Here is a 24,012-nt window from a genome sequence, read left to right as displayed (position 1 = left end):
GTAGTACTCCATTGTGTATATAAACCACAATTTCTTTATCCATTCATCAGTTGATGGACATTTAGGCTCTTTCTGTAATTTGGCTATTGTTGAGAGTGCTGCTATAAACATTGGGGTACAAGTGCCCCTATGCATCAGTACTCCTGTATCCTTTGGGTAAATTCCTAGCAATGCTATTGCTGGGTGATAGGGTAGGTCTATTTTTAATTTTCTGAGGAACCTCCACACTGCTTTCCAGAGTGGCTGCACCAATTTGGCAATGCACATTTCAAAAGACCGCCCAATTTCAGACCAAATTATAGACCACAAGCAACTTTTCATCATTCAGGACTGAAATTTCACCCCTATGTCTTTGTCTCCAAAATGCTCCCTTCGATAAAAATAAGAATAAAAATATATTGCATATTACACAACTACCCCAAAATATCCAGAGTTGTATAGTCAAGAACACAAAGACATGGCATATTAATAGCTGTATATTCAAGAATAAAATTCTCACTAAGCTACCTGTCCAAGAAATCCCAGTATTTTGTCAAAATAGGATAATGTGCATGGTGGAAAGGCAAAGGGATCAAGGATATTGTTAAAGTAAAAGTGAGAGAAAGGGAAACATACAATGAAACTTCAGTTTTATTAAAGAAGACACAATATCCAATAGCTATGAATTCCAGCCCACTCACCCATTGTTGATTCAAAACTCATCCTATATTAGGAATGCAGAGATCTTGTCCTTATTAGCACACTTTCTTCAGTAATCTCTGGATGCCTTGCTTGATCTCCTGGGTTCGCACTCCATACACAACGGGGTTGAGGGCTGAGAAGATGATATGGTGGAGGACGTTGAGCAAGACTGGAACATCAGGGGAGACCTTCTTCTTCACCACATGAGTGAGCACGAAGACCAGAAGGATGGTGCTGAAGAAGAAGATAAGGATGAAGTGGGAGCCACATGTGCTCAGGGCCTTGGCCACAGCACCCTCTGCCTTCAGTCTCAGCACAGCTCGCAATATGAGGGTATAGGAGAGGAAGATGAGGATGAGGTCAGATCCTAGCAGTGTCCAGCCTACAGCAAACTGGTAGATGCGACTAATGGTGACATCATTACAAGAGAGCCTGGAGACAAACATATTGGCACAGATGCAGTTGTCAATGACATTTGTCCCACAATAATGGAGTTGGGATGATAGAATGGGGATAGGCATTGTAACAATACTATTCCTGGCCAAAATAAAAATGGAAGCCTTGGCTACAAATTGGTCAGTGATGATGGATGGGTACCTCAGTGGGTGGCAGATGGCCACATAGCGGTCATAGGCCATGACCATGAATGTGCAGGATTCCATAGCAAAGAACCAATTCATGATGTACATCTGGAGGAAGCAGGCATAGAAACTGATGGACTTGAGGTCAAACCAGAAGATGGCCAGGACCTTGGGGATGACAGTGAGGCAGACAACAATGTCCAGCAGGGAAAGGATACTGAGCAGGTAGTACATGGGCTCATGCAGAGAGACCTCTAGCCAGATGGTAATCAGGAGAACACTATTGGCCCCCATGGCCAGAAGGAAGAGAAGGCTGAGGGGCAGGGACAACCAGAACTTCCAGCTGGGGGACCTGACAAAACAATTCAGGAGGAAGTCTGAAACCTCAGAGGAGATGGTGCCATTTTGGTATATTGTCATATTTTGTCATATATATTTCTGCACCTTTCTTTCAGTGATCTGTAAAATTAGGATAAAAATTAGATACTGACTTAAGGCACATGAATTTAGAACAATTTGCTTTAGTTAGGTGAAACTCGTGAGTCCTAGCTGGTCATCCAGAGCCATGTGAATTCATCTGTTTATCCTTTGTGCCATGCTCCAGAGCCACTCCTATCACTAAACAGTATAGAAGACTGAGGTAATACGGTTTGTTTGATTTGTTCAAGGTTTATTTTTAATAGAATTGTAATATGTTTGCAGAAACCAAAGAGGAGAAAATTACTTAGAAAACTATTTTTTGAAAGTTTTTTCCCCAATTTGTCAATTCAACTGTAACCATTTACACAGATAAGGAAACAGAACCTGGCACAAATAGGGACACAGATAAATGTCCCTGAGTCTCATGTCACCCCCATTCTGAGTTTTCAGCTATAGGTTGTTTTAATTACAGATTTAAAAGATGATGCCCTGGGGTGCCTGGGTGGCTCAGTTAGTTAAGCTTCCAGCTATTAATTTCTGCTCAGGCCATGATCTCACAGTTCTGTGTTGACAGCATGGAGCTTTCTTGGGATTGTCTCCTTCCCTCTCTCTGCCTCTCTTCTGATTATATGCTTTCTCTCTCAAAATAAATAAATAAAAACTTAAAAAAAGATGATGCCTTGTAAATAAAGTTAATCTTCATTATCTCTAAACAGTCATTTAATGAGGGAGGTGTGGATCCTGCCAAAAAAATTGCTTTTCTCCTTTCTATATATCCTCATATTTGTACGATTCTTAACTTTGGGAAGAAACAATCTTAAGAGGAGAAGGAGCAATTCCACATAGCTTTGTGAGACCGATATCTGCCATCAGACAAGGTGAAAATTTGATTGTTCTGGTTGCAATAGTGTGAGGGTGATGAAGTCTTATCTTTAAAGTTTTTGCATCCCGTTTCTATTTTATTTTTCCATTATTAGTATAATGATCCAGGTACACATTCCTCTGTTTCCAAGCCCAGTTCGATGTTGCCATGTTCTCTAACATTTGACGTCCTCCCCTGGCATTCTGTTAGGTGCTAGGGTCACAATGTTGAAAAAGAAACTGTCCCTTTCTCAAGGAAGCAAACTAAGATCATTCAGGAAACAATGGGTAAAAATAAGAACAAATGACAGGTCTTGCACAAATAATTAGGAGAATGTAGAGGAGACTGAGTACCTCTGACATGGGACATAGGCTGGCGAAAATTAATTTAAATGAAGTGAGGTGGTTCTCTCCTTTACATTATAGGTGAAGGGTTCTAAGGTGCTTGTCCCCCTGAATTGTGAACAAGATTTGAAAGATGACTGAAGGCTGGTCAAAGGTGAGGATCGGGTCTTTGTGGGGTACTTCAAATCATGCAGTCCATTGTAGCTAAATCTATCTACATGCACCAAGGCCTCTGTTAAACCATTACTTTATGGGTTTAGAAACACTTTTTCATTGGGAGTTTAAATACTTCCCTACTTATTACTCTTGAGGTTCACTATAGAAGATAAATTACATATTGATTTGGAATTTCTAGAATTCCTACGGCTTCATCCCATTGAATTATTCAGCATCCAATGAGATATGTTATAATATCACATTACCAACAAGGAAAATATACCTCACAATTGTATTCACTCATTACTGAATTACACTGATCTTCTTGCTTAATACAGTGGGTTGGGTTGGAGTAATTTCTAGGATTTCTCTGCATCTCATGAATAATTATAATGATAATGTGTTTGCCCCATCAATTCTATAAAAAGAAAACACAAACTTCACCAGTGATACAATGAATAGTTTTGACAACAGAATCTGATGGAGGAGCAATAGTTTGGCATAGGGGTTAGAGTAGCAAGGAAGAGAGTTTTATTAAATCATGAACTCAGATCAGAACAATGTTTTCATACTTCTATGATGAGGAAGTATTAGGAAAGCTGAGGGCAAAGCAAAAGTTAACACCACCCTCCCCCACCCCATGGGGGGGGGCGGCGACAGTGAGATATGTGTGACATTGCTCAGGCACTCCTGGCTGCCCAAGAACAAAGGAAAGGGGAAAACAAATGGTTAACTGATAGAGACCACAGTCATGCAGAATATGAGTCTCCATCAGTTCACATAAATCATAGTAAATTATAAGAAAAAGGCAATCTTGTCAACAACCTAATCTCCAGAAACCTATAGATTTAGTTTCCCAGAGCCCCAATATCACCCTCCCTTCCACAATGATGTGGGGAACAAAAGCAAGAAGGAAATGGTAGGTATAGTTAAATTCCTTTATAACCTGCAGCCCATTGACAAATACTTGAAGCAAATACAGTGTAGCATTTCTCCATTAACTCCCTACTGACTTAATGTTAATGCCTGACTAGAGAGAAAACAACCTTAGCTTTACAATAGCAAGGCCTCAGGTATCTTTAACATATGAAAGTCCTTTTGTAGGCCTCCCTTTTGCCTTTACCTCCCCCAACTCCATGGTATATAACTGGTTACTCTCACAACCCAGTACAGCTCTTTCTGCCCATGGGTCCTGTCCCTGTGATTTAATAAAATTATGATAGGGAAATATAGAATAAAATTGGCAGACAGGGAAAGATGAGGACCTGAGGTCCCTGGATGGGGAAAAACACATATTTTGGAATGATGCTGGGAGTGTCTGACCACAGTAAACCCTCTTGGGTGTAAGGTTCCTCTTAAGAATGCAACAGATGCCGCTATTCCCCCTCAGGTTCCCCTCAGGAATTTGACAAAAGACCTGATGAAAAGTGAGTAGTAGACCATAAAACATATGACCCACAAGGAAAGGTATGGCCATAGACCACCCCTCATGTAAAAGAAATGAGCCAATCAAAAAGGAATGAGTTGACATTTAGAGTTACCCAGCCAATAAGGGTCGGACCTGAGAAGAAACAAAGGTGGGAGGGAGGTGGTGACCAAAACCTTATAAAACAAAGACCCTTGCCTACAGTCACAGGCATTCACTTTCAAATACCTCCTCTCTATAAAGAGAGCTTTCATTCTATTCCTACTTTCTTATATTACTCTAATAAAGTTTTGCCTGCTGCTCATTTTGTGTCTACCTCTTCATTCTTTGAAGCTGCGAGACAAGAAACTCTAGGTGTTGAGGTAAAAAAAAAATCATAAAACAAAATCACCTTTTTGCACCAAACACATCTCAAGAATTCTTTCTTGGCCATCAGCTCCAGACCCCCACGACTCCAAAACCCCATCACTTTAGAAACACTCGTTTTCCTGGAGCGGCTCAAATAGTATTTTTGTTTCCAGATATGATTTTCTATTCCCCAGCTGCAGGCTGCTGTTAAACTCTCCCCATCAGGAGACCCTGTTAGTGTCTGGGGCTTGCTCTCAGAGCGGGAAGGAATGGCATTCCCTTCCAGGGCTCTTCTCTTTACTCCTGATCCTCTGCTTCCCTAAGCAAGGGTTTGTGCAGCTGGCACCTGCCAGGCATGGCTCCCACATGATATGTAGAAGAGATTTAGATGGCTTCCAATTCTTGTTCTCTTTCTAGCAGAATACATTAGTAGTGACTTTGGCAATTTTGGGATGAATTTTAAACATATTTCATATGTGACTCATAACATTCTGAAGTAGGTAGGTTAAGTACACCATTTTAACAATTTATCTTTTGAAATGGACAACTGAGACTCAGTGATATTATCTGTATTTCCAGCTTAATTAGCAGTGTCTGGATGTGGAAGAAATAAAAGTTAGGTCCAAACCACTGACTATATGAATATACCTGTGTCCTGTGTCACCACAGTGATACAGAAACGCATATCGTATCTGGCATTTTGTTTTATGTTTCTAGGTTTCTCTTACCTCCACCCCCATGCACATAAAATCCTTGGGCCATTTTCCAGAAATCTGGAATGTCCCTTGTTTTTGCACTTACAACTCTGACTCCTGCTTTCACTGCTCAGATTACAATTTTCTTCTTGTTTCCTTTTACTTTGTGTCCATTATTATTATTATTATTATTATTATGTATTAATTACTAATTATAAGGACCACCTAACTCCAGAAACTCAGAAGTTGAGACATCTCTCCAAAATATTGTTTAGGACGTTACTGAGTGCAACCAGTAATAGATACCTCAATGATCTTCTGGGCATAGTTTTCTGTTTTTACAGCATAGCTTTTAGAAATTCTTTAGATGAAGCTTAATCTGAGGAACTACTTTCTTACTCCCACTGACCCCAAATTGTGGTCTCTGTCTTTAACCTCTAATGTTACTTAGATTAAATTTAATTTCTCCTCCATGATTCAAGCATTTGTGTGCTGATTCTTTGCCTTAACGCCCCTTCAGTATGTTCAGCTGAAAACTCCAAATCATCTAAATTAAGCTGCAGATGATCACTCTTCAGGCTTTCCACCCCACCCCTATTCATCTCCTATGGACAAACTCCTGCATCTCTGAATCTGGCACCACTCAGTAAAAGATCAGAAAAGGCAACAGAAGGGCAAAAAGGAAGGTCCCAGAACACAGGTTCTTACATTTGCTTCCTGACCTGAGACAGGATGAAATCTCTACAACCTGGTTTGCAGACTGCTTCAGCAGTACTGACTCAGGAATGGAATGGAGCACAAATCTGTACTGAAAAGAAAGGTGTCCCCCATGTTCTGATTAATTTTGGAATAGCTGCCTCTCAGGGGCCCTCTATCCAGACTCACTTACAGAGGATGTGAGCAAGGGTCTGGATCCACTGATATTGGAGTTCTGGTTAGTTCCTGAACTATCTGGGTGTAGTTATAACTCCAGGGCCTCAGGGACTTTTCCCTCTGGGAACTACTCCATCCCTACTTTATTGTGCCTAAAAAGCCCTCTTGGGACAAACAGGCAGGAAGGAGAAGAAAATGATTTTCTTTCTCTCTAAAAGCAAGGAGCTCTGGTAATCCAGCCCAACATTGTGTGTTCTGTGGACAGTTAATCTCCTGGGTATAGGGGTCTTACATTCATCCATCCATGTTCACAGTCATTTGCACATGCATACTCGATGCCCTCCATGGGTCCAATAAGCTCACTCATAAGTTCTCATGGGCTTCCAACAGACCGTTGTTAGATAGGTACCTCCCAAACCATGCTATTGAATGGATTGGTATTAATTTGTCATGACTTTTATGATGGCATCATGATAATGATGGTAGAGTAACTTGAAAAATATATTCCTGAGAAAATGCAACGTGCTTTTCTTAAAGAAAATCCTATCATGTTTTTTGCTGTACTGAAAGACTTTTCAAATGTGATGTATATACACCTATATACTAGAAAGAATGATTTGTTTATTTTATTTTTCATTTTGAGCCTCATGTGAAATATTCATATGCCTCAAATTATGGGAGCAAGCATCATCAGTTCCTTTTTTTTCTTTCTTTCTTTTTCATTATTTTTAAAAGTTGATTGTAGTTGACACAGAATGTTGCATTAGTCAGTTGTACAACATAGTGATTCAACAAATGTATACAGTTATGCTATGTTCACCATTGGTAGCTACCATCTGTCACCACATAACACAATTACAATACCACTGACTCTGTTCCCTGTGTTGTGGCATCAGCATCAGTTTCTTTAAAGGCCTTCTTTTGTTCTATTTTTATTTCTCTGTCTCCTGCATATCTCAACTTTGCTCCTATTCCTCTTCTCTTTAGAAAAGTGAAAGCCCCCGTGTTCTTATTGTTTTTTTTAATGTTTACTTATTTTTGAGACAGAGACAGAGACAGAGCACAAGCAAGGGAGGGGCAGAGAGAGAAGTAGACACAGAATCTGAAACAGGCTCCAGGCTCCTAGCTGTCAGCACAGAGCCCAATGTGGAGCTCGAACTCATGAACCGTGAGATCATGACCTAGGCAGAAGTCTGATGGTCAACCAACTGAGTCACCCAGGCGCCCCAAAGCTCCAGTGTTCTTAAAATGTGTCTTTTCAATTAATTTTAGATATGCTTATGTAGCTACATGTTCATGAGGATTATTTGGATATTGAATTTTATAAATAATATTGGATAATAAATCTGATGTTATTCTTTGTTTTCACTCAATACTAAATCTTAAACAACTGTCCATGTTGTTCTGCATAAGTCATTCTTTTTCATTGCTTATTCATTTCAATTCCCATTATGTGCATTTTTTATATAAGTAGTCAACACCTGAATGACCTATAATTACTGCTAACGTCAATATCTTTGCATACTTCTTTTATAGTCCTAAAATAGGTATATGTGTAGGAGTGGGTTTTTTTAGTTATAAAGTAAAAACATTTAATTCCACTAGGAATTACCAAATTTGTCTCCAAAATACTTATAAAATCTCACTAGAAATTTCTATAGTTTAATTCTTCTATAGTTTAATTCTTCACATTCCTTACACCAATTGATGGTATTTTTTTAATGCTTGGTGGATATAAAATTGTATCTCATTATTTTAATATGATTTTCTCCTGATAACTCAGCATTGTTCGTATACTGTTTAACCGTTTGTGATTTTCATGCTGTGAATTATATTTTGACATCATTTGCCTGCTTTTTCTATTAATTTTGTTTTTCTTGCATATTTTTGCAAAATCTCCATGCATAATTTAAATCTTAGAGCCCCCTTTTCACTAGATATTGCTAGTATCTCCTCTATTATGTATCTGTGAATTTTAGTGTAAACTTTCCATTATTCAATGGAAAATCTTCAATTTGAACAACTCAAACTCTGTTTTACTATGAACAGATTTTCTGTGGGGATCCTATTTAGGGAACATTTCACAAGATCACAAAGGTGCTTTTGTTTGTTTCATTTGTTTTAATTGTTTTTTTTAACTGAGTGGTTATTTTTCATAATAATTTATTCATTTATTTATTTGTTTACTGTTTCAAGTTTTTATTTAAATTCTAGTTAGTTAACATATAAATTAATATCGGCTTTAGGAGTAGATTTAGGGATTCATCACTTACATAAGAACACCCAGTGCTCATCACAAGTGCCCTCAATACCCATCACCCATTTAATCCATCTTCCCACCCACTTCCCCTCCAGCAATGTTCAGTTTGTTTTCTATAGTTAAGATACTGTATTATGATTTATCTCTCTCTCTTTTTCTTTGTCCCTATGTTCATCTGTTTCATTTATTACATCCCACATATGAGTGAAATCATATGGCATTTTTCTCCAACTGACTTATTTTGCTTAGCAATACTTTCTAGCTCCATCCTTGTTACAGAAGGAAAGATTTCATTCTTTTTGATGGCTGAATAATATTCTATTGTGTACATATACTACTTCTTCTTTATCCATTTATCAGTCAATGGATATTTGGTCTCCTTACATAATTTGGCTACTGTTGATATTGCTGTTATAAACATCAGGGTGCTGGTGTCTCTTCAAATCAGTGTTTTGAATCCTTTGGGTAAATAACTAGTAGTGTAATTGCTGTCTTGTAGGGTAGTTCTATTTTTAACCTTTTGAGGAATCTCCATACCGTTTTCTAGAATGACTTCACCAGTTTGCATTCCCACCAAGAGTGTAAGAGCATTCCCCTTTCTCCATATCCAGGTCAATATTTGTTGTTTTCTGAATTGTTAATTTTAGTCATTCTGACAAGTGCTAGGTGGTATCTCATTGTAGTTTTGATTTGTATTTCCCTGATGATGCGTGATGGTGAGCATCTTTTTATGTGTCTGTTGGCCATCTGTATGTCTTCTTTGAAAAAAAATGTCTTTTCATGTCTTCTGCTCATTTCTTAAGTGGATTATTTTGAAGGCGATGAGTTTTATAATTTCTTTATAGATTTTGGATACTAACCCTTTATCAGATATGTCTTTTGCAAATATCTTCTCCCATTCCATAGGCTGCCTTGTAGTTTTGTTGATTGTTTCCTTCACTGTGCACAGAAACACTTTTATCTTGGTGAAATTCTGAGAGTTCATTCTTGTTTTTGTTTCTCTTGCCTCCAGAGATGTATCTAGCAAGAAGTTGCTATGGCTGATGTCAAAGAGTTTGCTGTCTGTGTTCTCCTCTAGGATTTTGATGGTTTCCTTTCTCACATGTAGGTATTGCATCCATTTTGAATTTATTTTTGTTTATGGTACAAGAAAGTGGGCCAGTTTCTTTCTTTTGTATGTTTCTGTGCAATTTTCCCAATGAATTTTTTTAAAAGACTGTCTTTTTTCCAATGTATATTACTCCCTGCTTTATCAAAGATTACTTGACCATATAGTTGTGGGTCCATTTCTGGGCTTTCCATTCTGTTCCATTGATCTGTGTGTCCTTTTCTGCCAGCACCATACTGTCTTGATGCCTACAGCTTTGAAATATAGCTTAAAGTTTGGAATTGTGATGCCTCCAGCCTTGCTTTTCTTTTTCAAAATTGCTTTGGCTATTCAGAGTCTTTTCTGGTTCCATACAAATTTTAGGATTGTTTGTTCTACGTCTGTGAAAAATTGCTGGTGGCATTTTGATAAGGATTACATCAAATGTGTAGTTTGCTTCAGGTAGTGTAGACATTTTCAATAATATTTGTTCTTCCAATCCATGAGCAGGGAATGTTTTCCCATATCTTTGTGTCCTCTTTAATTTCTTTCTTTCTTTTTTAAATTTTAACTTGTTTTATTTTGTTTTATTTTTTAATTTACATCAAAATTAGTTAGCATATTGTGCAATAATGATACCAGGAGTAGATTCCTTTGTGCTTCTTACCCATTTAGCCCATCCCCCCCCACAATCCCTCCAGCAACCCTCAGTTTGTTCTCCATATTTATGAGTCTCTTCTGTTTTGTCCCCCTCCCTGTTTTTATATTATTTTTGTTTCCCTTCCCTTATGTTCATCTGTTTTTTCTCTTAAAGTCCTCATAAGAGTGAAGTCATATGATTTTTGTCTTTCTGTGACTAATTTCAATTAGCATAATACCCTCCAGTTCCACCCACGTAGTTGCACATGGCAAGATTTCATTCTTTTTGATTGCCGGGGAATACTCCATTGTGTGTGTGTGTGTGTATGTGTGTGTGTGTGTGTGTGTGTGTGTGTGTATACCACAACTGCTTTATCCATTCATCCATCAATGGACATTTTGGCTCTTTCCATACTTTGGCTATTGTTGATAGTGCTGCTATAAACATGGGGGTGCATGTGTCCCTTTGAATCAGCACACCTGTATCCCGTGGATAAATGCCTAGTAGTGCAATTGCTGGGTCGTAGTGTAGTTCTATTTTTAGTTTTTTGAGGAACCTCCATACTGTTTTCCAGAAGGGCTGCACCAGCTTGCATTCTTATTCAATTTCTTTCTTAAATGTTCTATAGTTTTCAGAGTACAGAACTTTTACCTCTTTGGCTGGGTTTATTCCTAGATATCTTATGGCTTTTGGTTCAATTGTAAATGGGGTTTGATTTCTCTTTGTGTTGCTTCATTATTGGTGTATAGAAACGCAACAGATTTCTGTACGTTGATTTTGTATCCTGGGACTTTGCTGAATTCATGTATCAATTCTAGCAATGTTTTGGTGGAGTCTTCAGGGTTTTCTACATAGAGCATCATGTCATCTGCAAAGAGTGAAATTTTGACTTATTCCTTGCTTATTTGGATGCTTTTTATTTATTTTTGTTGTCTGATTGTTGTAAGTAGGACTTCCAGTACTATGTTAGATGACAATGGTAAGAATGGACATCCCTGTCTTGTTCCTGACTATAGGTGGAAAGCTGTTTTTCCCCATTAAGTATGGTATTAGCTGTGGGTCTTTCATACATGGCCTTTATGATGATATATGTTCCTTCTATCCCTACTTTATTGAAGGTTTTTATCAAGAATTGATGTTGCACTCTGTCAAAATTTTTTTTCTGCATCTATTGACAGGACCATATGGTTCTTATCCTTTATTTTATTAATGTGGTGTATCAGACTGATTGATTGATGAATACTGAACCACCCCTGTGGTCCAAGAATAAATCTCACTTGCTCATGATTAATAATTCTTTTAATGTAATGTCGTATTTAAATTGTTAGTATCTTGTTGAGAATTTTTGAATCCATGTTCAGCAGGGATATTGGCCTGTAATTTTCCCTTATAATGGGGTCTTTGGTTCTGGAATAAAGGTAATGCTGGCCTCATAGAATGAATTTGGAAGTTTTCTTTCCATTTCTTTTTGTTTGTTTGTTTGTAGCAGTTTCAGAAGAATAGGTATTAACTCTTCTTTAATTGTTGGCAGAATTCCCTTGGGAAGCCATCTGGCCCTGGACTTTTGTTTTGGGGGAGATTTTTGATTACTCATTCAATTTCTCCACTGGTTATTAGTCTGTTCAAGTTTTCAGTTTCTTCCTGTTTCAGTTTTGGTCGTTTATATGTTTCTAAGAATTGTTTGATTTCTTCCAGATTATCCAATTTGCTGGCATATAATTTTCAATAATATTCTCTTATAATTTATTGTATTTCTGTCGTGTTGGTTGTGATCTCTCCTCTCTCATTTGTGATTTTATTTATTTGGGTAATTTCTCTTTTCTTTTTGATAAGTCTGCCTAGGGGGTTATCAATTTTACTAATTCTTTCAGAGAACCACCTCCTGGTTTAATTGATCTGTTCTACTGTTTTTTATTTGTTTGTTTCTATATCATTATGGCTGGTCTAATCTTTATTATTTCCCTTCTTTTGTTGGCTTTAGACTTAATTTGCTGTTCTTTTTCTAGCTCTAGCTCTAAGGTTAGGTTGTGTATTTGAGACTTTTCTTGCTTCTTGAGTAGTGCTATATTGCTGCCCACCTCCCACTTATGACTGCTTTTGGTGCATCTCAAAGATTTTGGATCATCATGTTTTCATTATTATTTGTTTCTATGTATTTTTTATTTCTCCTTTAAGGTCCTGGTTGTCCACACATTGTTTAATATCATGTTTAACCTCCATACTTCTGTGGTCTTTCCAAACGTTTTTTTTGTCATTGACATCAAGTTTCATAGTGCTGTGTGTGGTCTTTCAGACCACATGCTTTAATATGCATATTATTATCTCAATCTTTTTGTATTTGTTGAGGCCTGATATGTGAACTGGTATGTGATCTATTCTAGAGAATGTCCTGTGTGCACTCAAAAAGAATGAATATTCTGCTGCTTTAGGATGAAATGTTCAGAATATGTGTTAATTCCATCTGGTCTAGTGTGTCATTCAAAGCCATTGTTTCCTTGTTGTTTTCTGCTTAGATGATCTGTCCACTGATGTCAATGTTAAATCCCCCTACTATTATTGTGTTATTATCAATGAGTTCCTTTATATATGTTAATTGTTTTACATATCTGGGTGTTCCAAGTTGGGCATAATTATTTACAATTGTTAGGCCTTCCTATTGGATAGACCCTTCTATTATGATATGGTGCCTTTCTTCAACTCTTGTTACAGTCTTTGGTTTAAAAAAACTTATTTGTATGATATAAGTATTTTACTCCAGTAATGTGGTTTGTGTAAGCAAGTTAGGGAGCCAGTGTTGGTGCCTTGCTACTTCCTGTAGGTGGCTCTGTGTTTATGTTGGGAGTTAGGGGAGGAAAATAGTGCCAGCCAGCTCCTTTATCCTGGAGAGGAGACTCTGTGAATGTGCCATATCTGGGATGCCCTGAGAACAGCAAATACTCTGAATACTCTCCCTCTGTGTGTACTCCAGGCGTTCTTCAAATCATTATTTGCACGCTGTCTGCCCCTGGGTTATTTGCTTTTCTTCTCTCCAGGAGCAAGGCAATGCCTTCTGCGATCCATCCCAGCTAAGCCCACTGACCTTTAAAAACTCCATGTTTTAATCCCACCGTTTGCAAGAATTGAGCCCATCTCATTTCCTCAATCACTATATGTTAACTAACTAGAATTTAAATCAAAACTTAAAAAAAAAGAAATAAATGAAATAGAGACTAAAAAACTAATAGGTGAGATCACTGAAACCAAGAGTTCATTGTTTGATAAGAGAAACAAAATTGATAAACCTTTAGGCAGACTCACCAAGAAAAAAAGAGGAAGGACCCAAATAAGTAAAATCAGAATGAAAGAGAAGTGACAACTGATACCACAGAAATACAAAAATATATATATTACAACAAAAAATACATGTCAACAATTGGACAACCTAGAAGAAATGGATAAATTTCTAGAAAGATGCACTCTTTCAAAACTGAATCAAGTAGAAATAGAAAATAAGAAAAAGAAGAAATATAGAATCTAAATAGACCAATCGCCAGGAATGAAATTGAGTCAGTAGTCAAAAGACTACCAAAAAATAAAAGTACAGGACCAGATGGATTCACAGGTGAATTATACTAAACATTTAAAGAGTTAATACTTCTTATTCTCACATTTTTCTGAAAAATAGAAGCAGAAGGAAAGCATCCAAGTATATTCTATGAAGCCAGCATTATCCTGATACCAAAACCAGGTAAAGACACTTACAAAACAAGAGAACTAAATGACAGTATCTTTAATGAACATAGATGCAAGAATCCTGAACAAAATACTAGCAAATCAAATCCAACAATACATTAAAAAAAATCATTCCCTATAGCCAAGTAGGATTTACTTCCAGGATGCAAGGTTGGTTCAAAAATTGTAAATTAATCAACATGATATATCACATCAATAAAAGAAAGGATAAAAACCACATGATCATTTCAATAATACAGAAAAAGCATTTAACAAATTGCAACATCCATTCATGGTAAACCCCCTCACAAAGTAGGTTTGGAAGGAGCATACTTCATCATAATAAAGGCATTATATGAAAAACCCACAGTGAACATCATATTCTGTGAAGAAAAATGGAGAGCTTTTCCCCTAAGGTCAGGAACAAGACAAGATGTCCACTCTTGCCACTTTTATTCATCATAGTGCTACAAGCATTCAGACAAGGAAAAGAAATTAAAGGTATCCAAATTGTGAAGGAAGAAGTAAAACTTTCACTATCTGCAGATGACATGATATTATATATTAATAACCAGAAAGACTCCACTAAAATAGTACTAGAAGTTATAAATGAATTCAGGAAACTCATAGGATACATAATCAGTATATGGAAATCTGTCACATTTCTACACTCGAGTAATAAAGAAGCAGAAAAAGAAATTAAGAAAACAATCTCATTTACAATTGTACCCAAAATAATAAGACATGTAGGAATAAACTTAACCAAGGAGGTGAAAGACCTATTCTCTGAAAACGATAAAACATGATGAAAGAAATTGAAGATGAGGAAAAAAATGGAATGGTATTCCATGCTCATGGAATTAGAGAGCAAATATTGTTAAAATGTCCATTCTATCCAAAGCAATCTATAGATTTAATGCTATCCTTATCAAAATACCAACACCATATTTCTCAGAACTAGAACAAAGAATCCTAAAATCTCAGTAGAACTACAAAAGACCCCAAATACACAAAGCAATCTTGAAAAGAACAATACTGGAGGTATCAGAATCTCACATTCACAGATATACTACAAAGCTGTAGTAATCAAAACAGTTTGGCCCTGGCACAAAAATAGACATATTGAACAATGTGACAGAAGAGAGACCAGAAATAAACCCACACACAATTACATGGCCAATTATCTATTTAAAAAGAGGAAAGTATATGCAAAGGGGAAAATACAGTCTCTTCAACAAATGGTGTTGGGAAAACTGGACAGCTACATCCAAAAAAGGGAAACTGTACCACTTTCTTACACCATACATAAGAAACCCAAAATGAATAAAAGATCTAAATGTGAGACCTAAAACCGTAGTATTCACAAGTATAGTATTTTTCTAGATATGTTTCTAAGGCAAAGTAAACAAAAACAAAAATAAACTCTTGGGACTACATCAAAATAAAAAACTTCTTCACCAGCAAAGGAAATAATGAGCAAAACTAAAAAAACAACCTACCGAATTGGAGAAAATACTAGCAAATGATATTTCTAAGAAGGGGTTAATATCCAAATATCTAAAGAACCTATACAGCTGAACACCAAAAAACAAAAACAAAAACAAAAAAAGCCCTCAAATAATCCAATTAAAAATGGCAGAAGACATGAACAGACATTTCTCCAAAAAAGACATAAAAATGGCCAAGAGGCAATTGAAAAGATGCTCAATATTTTGAGCTCACTTATCATCAGGAAAATGCAAATCAAAACCACAATGAGATATCACCTCACAGTTGTCACAATGGCTAAAATCCAAAACGCAAGAAACAGTAACTGTTGGTAAGGATGAGGAGAAAAAGAAATCACTTGTAATGTTAGTGGGAATGCAAACTGGTGCAGGCACTGTGGGAAACAGTATAGAAGTTTCTCAAAAAATTAAAAATAGAATTACAATATGACAAAGTAATTCTATTGCTGGGTAGTTGCCCAAAGAGTATGAAGACACTAATCTGAAAAGATATGTGTACCATTCTGTTTATTGCAGCATTATTTACAATAGCCAAATCATGTAAGTAGCTCAAGTGTTCATTGCTAGAAGAATGGATTAAGATGTGTTGTACACATAGAATGGAATATTATTCAGTCATAAAAAGAATGAGATCTTGCCATTTACAACAAGATGGATGGATGTAGAGTTCATATTGCTAAGTGAAGTAAGTCAGTCAGAGACAGACAAATCCCATATATTTTCACTTATATGTAGAATTTAAGAAGCAATAACGAAGAGAGACAAAAATAAATAAATAAAACCCTCAGAACAATATGAAGAACAAACTGGTGGTTACCAGAGATGAGGTGGGTGGGTGGGGGAATGCATGAAATAGGTAAAGGGGATTAAAAGTACACTTATCATGATGATCACTGAGTAATATATAGAATTATTTAATCACGATATAGTACACCAGAAACTAACGTAACACTGTATGTTAATTAAAGTGGAATTTAAAAATAAATAAAGGATCACTCTCTTGTACTTCCATAACACCATGAGCACATCTTATTTTGGTGAGCCACACTATACTGCTATTCTTCTGTCTGACATTTTTGTGCCCTACTTTATTCAATGAGTTATCCCAAAGGCAGAGATGAATCATATTTGATATTTTCTCCCAAGGTCAAATACAGTGATTGACAATCTGACTAACCAGATTATTATGTTATTTCCCATCCTATTTTAATTTAGTTTGATACTTTCCACAAAGCTTCTTACATGGTTCTCCACAAGCTTAAATGATTTATTAACAAGTTTCTTCTTTTTTGGCTACTTGTTGTCCTCTTCAAAGATGGGATCAAATGTCATATTATCCTCCAGCAACATCTGCTCTGCTGACATATCCAAGTACTTCCAGAACTGTTTTGTCAGGTTCCCAGCTGGCAGCACTGATACCTTTCATGCCCTATTCCTCCTGGCTGTGGGGCCAGTGTCACCTTCCTGATCACTGTCTTGATTCCAAATAATCAACCAGATCCTTAGAAGTTCCTCACCTAGTCTTTCATTGATCAAGGACAGAAAGTCAAGGTCCTTCCTGTCTTTTAGGAAAACGTATACTCTTTGTAGAGCTGATGCTAGTGTTACTGCAACCACTGCTAAACTCCGGATGACATGGTTTGTATGAAGCCCTCTTTTGTGTTTATTTAAGATGGTTTTGAAATGCTCATCAGATAACTGCATGCAATGAAATCGTGATCACTGAAAACTAATAATTATTTAACATCTTAGCAGTTTAAAAAACATCTAGAATGGTGGTTGCCAGGGGCAGAAGGGAGGAGGTCATGGGAAGTTATTGTTTAATGGGTACAGAGTTTCAGCTTTGCAAGATGAAGAGAGTTCTGGAGACGGATCCTGGTGATGGTTGCGCAGCAAAATGGATGCACTTAATATCAACGAACTGTATATTAAAATGGTTAAGATAATAAATTTTGCGTCATGTGTATTCTACCACAATAAAAAGCTGGAAAAAAGAAATACAATTTTAGCAGCTAATATAAATAATTCGATAGTAATTTTAGTAGTCTTTAACAGTTTAACATCTTCAAAACCTCCATCAATTTCAATTTAAAGCATTATTAAGACATCTTCACTAGTGTCTTCATTATTTACCACACTTTACTGCTGTGGCCTATTGACACACGCATATTGAAACACACACCCATTGTTCTCATTGTAATAGTCATATTGATCTTTAAGATCATTTCTTTCTCTTTGGTACCTAAGTTAGACCATGATATCTAAGTGTATATATTTATTTTTATTTTTTAAAGTTCATTTATTTCTGACAGAGAGAGAGAGAGTGCGAGCATGAGCTAGGGAGGGGCAGACAGAGAGGGAGACACAGAATCTGAAGCAGGCTCCAGGCTCTGAGCTGTCTGCACAGAGCCAGACGCAGGGCTCAAACTCACGGACCGTGAGATCATGACCTGGGCCAAAGTTGGATGCTTAACCGACTGAACCACCCAGGAGCCCCAACTAAGTGTATATATTTAGATATATCCAGGTGTACACTTTTTTTGATTTCTCCCACCCAGGATTTATTGAAATTCTTTTTTTTAAGTTTATTTTTTATTCTGTGTGTGAGAGAAAGCACAAGTGTGGGAGGGGCAGAGAGAGAGCAACAGAGAGAATCCCAAGCATATTTTGCGATGACAGCAGACAGCTTGGTGCAGGGCTCAAACTCATGAACCTGAGATCATGACCTGAGCCAAAGTCGATGTTTAACCGACTGAGCCACACAGGTGCCTCTTATTGGAATTCTTGAATCTGATTACTGATGTAGTCTGTCCTGAAAAGTTCAGATGTTTCTGTCTCATTCTCTTTCTTCTTCAACTGGGAGCTCTTATTAAATGTATTAAACATGCTCATCCCATCTATTTCTCCTACATTTTCTTCATTTTTTCCCATATGTTTTTATTTTATTTCCATCTTCATTCTCAGTAGATTCTTCTGACCACCTCTGACACTTTACTGACTCTACCATTAGCTGGCCCTAATCTACTGTTTAATTTAGTTCTTATTGTTGATATTCTGTTTTTCAAGTATATCTGGTTCCTCTTCAAATCTGCTTTGTTACGTTTTAGAGATTCCAGTGTCCTGAGCAAAATATTAATTCTGGACATCATCTTATTAATCCCAGGAAAACAGAAAAGATAGAGGGACTCTGAGCAGTCAGAATCCCGTATTTTGCTCTTTACATGTTTGCATTTTCTGTGTATCCATTGGAGCTTCATTCTAAAGCATTTCTCAAGTTCTATCTTCTAGGTCACTATCTTTCCAAGTGTGGCTAATCTATTCTTAAATCTGTCTCTTGCAATGTTAATTATTTTATTTTTTTCATTTTTGGAGAGAGGACTGATTCTCCTTTTCTGTGTGTTTATTTTGTTGTGTATATTTTAAAGCTTTTCTTTGTTTTCTTTTTTTTTAATGTTTGTTTATTTTTGAGACAGAGACAGAGTATGAGCAGGCGAGGGGTAGAGAGAGAGAGGGAGACACAGAATCCGAAGCAGGCTTCAGGCTCTGAGCTGTTAACACAGAGCCCAACTTGGGGCTCAAACTCACAAGCCGTGAGATCATGACATGAACCGAAGTTGGATGCTTAACCAACTGAGCCACCCAGGCTCCCCTAAAGCTTTTCTTTCATTACCTAAAACCCAGTAGGGCTAGGTAATGAACAAAATAACTTTGTTCAATATCTTTTACCACACAAGTAATATCTTAAGTTTTTGTAGATTGGATTTGGCTATCATTTTTGTGGGCTTATACTCATTTTTTAAATTAAAAAAATTTTTTGATGTTCCTTTATTTTTGAGAGAGAGAGAGAACATAAGCAGGGTAGGGGCAGAGAGAGAGAGAGAGAGAGAGAGAGAGAGAGAGAGAATCCAAAGCAGGTTCCAGGCTCAGAGCTATCAACACAGAGCCTGACGCGGGGCTTGAACTCATGAACCATGAGACCATGACCTGAGCCGAATTCAGACGGTCAACTAACTGAGCTACCCAGGTGCCCCATCATTTTCTTTTTAATTAATTGTCTTTTTACCACAAGCAACTCAATTTCTTCAGAAGTTTTTGTGCTGAAATTCTTTGAGGCCTGAGATGAAGTTTCTTTCTCAAGAAAGGATTTGGGCTTGTTTCTGTTATTTTCTGAAACCACCACCAATCCAGGATAACTTTAAATTCCTTTCTGAGACAAACAGTTGGTGTGAACACAGGATGCCAAGTCAAAAGAGAACCAGCCAGTAGTTCAGGATTTACAGGGAAGATTTCTACTATAAAACAAGCTTTGAGGTTATTTGAAGTTCCAGGTATAAGTGAGGGACGAAGATGAAGGAGTGGGATTATTACTAGTGCCCACCTTTTTATTCAGGATGTAGTGTTGTAAAGCCCTATCTAAATGGGAGATCCTCTGCTACATTCTCCACCTGCTTGAGCCTAGATTTATCTTCTGTCCCTGGAGTTTAGATTCCAAGCTCCCCTAGGTAATGAAGACAGGTGCTTAAGTTTATACAAGTGCTCTCAGGTTGAAAGCCAACATCAATAGTTGATTTTGATGTCTGGATTTTATTCAATCTTTAGCCTGATAATTCTTTCTTTTTTACTTGTTCATGGGTGTATTCAAGATATTAAAATATAAATAATAGATGTAAGTATAGGCATAAGTGTAGGTATGGATATGGGTATGGGTATTGATAAAGATAGAGATTAGATATAGACATAACCATAGAAATGATTTGTATACCTTTTCATCAAGGAGATTTGCTCTAAGTACCCCAGTTCATCATGTCACTGGATATTATCATCTTTTTCTTCCTTAAAATCTTGAAAATGAATCCCATCTAACCTTTGGAGTGCATTTCTGTTCATTTTAAAATTTAAACTGAAATGTTTCATCAGCCTTTGATTTTATGTATTTAATTTAAATAACATTTGATGTTTAAATAATTTCTGATTCATTAAATATTAACCAAGCAAACAAACTGAAAATACACATTCACATAAAAGAAAGATAAAACACAGATGAAATAACAAAGATGTGGAAACATTATATTATATATTCAACAAATGTCTATTAGCCACCTCTTATAAGTCAAAAAATGTGCTAGGCACAAGGGCTGTGGGGTGGATGAAGTGGACTATGTACTTACCCTTATGGATTTTACAAGCTAAGTACATAGCCATCAGAGTATGATAGATTTACTCCTCTCTTCTGCAGCTACTCAGAGACATCTGCCTCACTAAAGTCACTGCCATTGCTGCCTTAGAACAGCAGCTCCCTCTCTATTGAAGTCTCAGACTTCATCCTGAATTGCTTTGTCAGGTCCCCCATCTGGAAGCATTGGTTGTCTCTGCCCCTCAGCCTCCTCTTCCTCCTGGCTATGGGGCCAACGTGACCCTCCTGATCACCGTCCGGATCAGGATGGAGGTCTCTTGGCATAAGCCCATGTACTACCTGCTCGGCCTCCTTTCCCTGCTGGACATCATGCTCTGCTTGACTGTCATCCCCAAGGTCTTGGCCATCTTCTGGTTTGACCACAGGTCCATCAGCTTCTCTACCTGCTTCCTCCAGATGTTCATCATGAATTCCTTCCTGCCCATGGAATCATGCACCTTCCTGGCCATGGCCTATGACCGCTATGTGTCCATCTGTAAGCCTCTCTACTACCCATCTATCATCACTGACCAGTTTGTAGGAAAGGCTGTTCTCTTCATCTTGGCCCGGAACACATTTCTTACTGCACCTATTCCCATCCTCTCTGCCCAGCATCATTACTGTGGAAAAAATATAATTGAGAACTGTATGTGTGCCAATCTCTCTGTGTCCAAGCTCTCCTGTGATAACATTGCCTTTAACAGAATTTACCATTTAGTTGTGGCTTGGACTCTTCTGGGCTCTGACCTCATCCTCATCATTTTCTCCTATACTTTCATCCTATGAGCCGTTCTTAGACTCAAGGCAAGAGGGGCAGCTGCCAAAGTTCTGAGCATTTGTGGCTCTCACTTCATCCTCATCCTCTTCTTCAGTACCATCCTGCTGGTTTTTGTTTTCACCCACATAGCCAAGAAAAAAATTTCCCCTGATATCCCTGTCTTACTTAATGTGTTATACCATGTAATTCCTGCAGCTCTCAGCCCCATTATCTATGGGGTATGAATGCAGGAGATTAAAGAGGGGATTAGGAAATTGCTGAGGAGGGCGAAAGCAGCAAGTAATTGTGTTCTAGCTTGACTTTTCTTAACTAAAATACTCAAAATCACTATTGGAATACAGGGACTTGGAGACAAAATTACAGTCCTAATCCTCTCTCTGGACATGCCTGATGATATGAATTGTATGGTTTTTCTCTTACCCACAGGTACATCACATTTCTTACATTCCATCATTTTCTGGAAGTGACTAAGGATACAGATGTATATATAATCTCTCATCATGGCACCCAGCCCAGAAGCTATGAATGTTGATGAATGAAGCATCACACCTCACTGTCTGCTCCTGATTAAATCTCTTTTAGAGTCAGTGTAATGGATGTGTGGTTGATGGGAAGTATCAGTACTTAAAGATAGTGCATTGACTTTGGAAAAGAAAGTAAAATTAAAAAGCAACGCTAAAAAATGCTGAAAATAACCATTAGGTTTTAACCTTTCCCTCAGGCATTTAAGCATATTTATTGAAAGCTATTTTATATCTAGCACAGAACTAGAAAATGGGATTCTAACACACATAAATCTTGGTCCCATTACTCAAAAAGGTCCAATGAAAATTTCAAAAGTTAGAATTAAGAGTTAGATTAAAACACATAAATAAGCCCAGAAGAGAGATAAATTTTGTTCCTGTAGGTGGGACTCCTTTACCTACCTGACCTCCTCCTTCAGACCCCCAGTCAGAAATGCCTCCCTAAGAGCTGCTTAAAAACATGAACTATAGTCCTGTCTCTGGAACTTTTTGCTTTTTGTTCCTCTGTCCACATAGCTCTGTCCCTCAGGTCCACTGGGTCTCCCTGACCACAGTATTTAAAATAGTATCCAACAATATTCCCCCCAAGCACAAACAATGTCCTTATACCTTCTCTGTTTTCCTGTTCTGCACAGAATTTGTCACTGTTTAATGAACCTACATTTACTCATTTATTTGTTTAGTCAGCCTACATTCACTAAAATTTAAGCAGTAGAAGGGCAAGAATTTTTGTCTTTTATGTTCACTGTTGTATTTCGAGTGTGCAAACAGTGCTCAGTGTATGGCATAGACCAATAAATGTTTATGAAATTAATGACTGAATACATGTTGAATAAATGATTGAATGTATGCTGGTTATCCAAAAATGAGACAAAACAATTGTAAATATTTATGTACCCAAAATGAGAACACCCAAAAATATAAAAGAGTTAATTATAATATACAGGAACTAATTGATAATAATACAAAAATAGGGTACTTTAACTCTCCACCTCCAGCAATGGATATATCATCTAAGTAGAAAATCAACAAAGAAACAATGGCTTTGATTGACACACTGGACCTGATGGACCTAATAGGTATATTCAGAACATTCCATCCGAAAACAGCAGAATACACATCCTTTTAAAGTCTACATGGAACATTTTCCAGAACAGACAACGTATTAGATCACAAAACAGGCCCCAACAAATACAAAAAAGACTGAAATCATACCATGCACCTTTTAGGACACAACACTATAAAACTAGAAGTCAACCACAAGAAAAAATTTGGAAAGAACAAATACATAGAAGTTAAGCAACACAAAATCCTACTAAACAATTAATGGGTCAACCAGGAAATCAAAGAAGAAATAAAAAATACATTGAAACAAATGAAAATGAAAACACAACAGTCCAATACCTTAGGGATGCAGCAAAAGTGGTCCTAAGAGGGAAATAGCAATACAGGCTTCCTCAAGAGTTGGAAGAAAACTAAAAAAAATTAGAACAGATCAATGAAACCAGGAGATGGTTCATTGAAAAAAATTAATAAAATAGATAAGCCTCTAGCTGGACATATCAAAAAGAGAAAAGATCCAAATAAAAAAAATCACAAATGAGAGAGGAGAAATAACAGTCAACACCGTAGAAATACAAAAAATTATGAGAGAATATTATTAAAAACTATATGCCAAGAAATCGGACAACCTGGTACAAATAGACAAATTCCTACAAACATATAAACTTCCAAAAATTAACAGAAAAAATAAAAAACTTGAACAGACTGATAACCAACAAAGAAATTAAATCGATAATCAAAACAATCCCAACAAACAAAAGTCTGGGGCCAGATGGCTTCACAGGTGAATTTTATAAAACATTTAAAGAAGAGTTAATATGGGGCACCTGGGGGGCTCAGTCAGTTGAGTGTCAACTCTTGCTTTCAGTTCAGGTCATGATCC

General features: G+C 37.1%; 1 protein-coding gene and 1 pseudogene across 1 annotated transcript; one reads left to right on the top strand and one right to left on the bottom strand.

Annotated features, from left to right (window-relative positions):
* Positions 1-678: 678 nt before the first annotated feature.
* On the bottom strand, positions 679-1,682 carry LOC109261519 (olfactory receptor 56A3-like). The gene has a single exon (XM_019440048.2). It carries the CDS (start codon positions 1,680-1,682, stop codon positions 735-737), a length of 948 nt encoding a protein of 315 aa, XP_019295593.2. The 3' UTR covers positions 679-734.
* A 1,339-nt stretch (positions 1,683-3,021) lies between these two features.
* LOC128776247 (olfactory receptor 56A3-like) lies at positions 3,022-21,842 on the top strand (annotated as a pseudogene).
* Positions 21,843-24,012: the final 2,170 nt, after the last annotated feature.

The sequence above is a fragment of the Panthera pardus genome, unplaced genomic scaffold (genome assembly GCF_024362965.1).
Source record: "Panthera pardus isolate Hobbes unplaced genomic scaffold, ASM2436296v1 HiC_scaffold_12, whole genome shotgun sequence".
Lineage (NCBI taxonomy): Eukaryota > Metazoa > Chordata > Mammalia > Carnivora > Felidae > Panthera > Panthera pardus.
This window is presented reverse-complemented; position numbering and strand designations above follow the sequence as displayed.

Bases quoted from the DNA above. Each gene is read 5' to 3' on its own strand.
- LOC109261519 (XM_019440048.2), bottom strand. From the start codon at position 1,682: ATGACAATATACCAAAATGGCACCATCTCCTCTGAGGTTTCAGACTTC.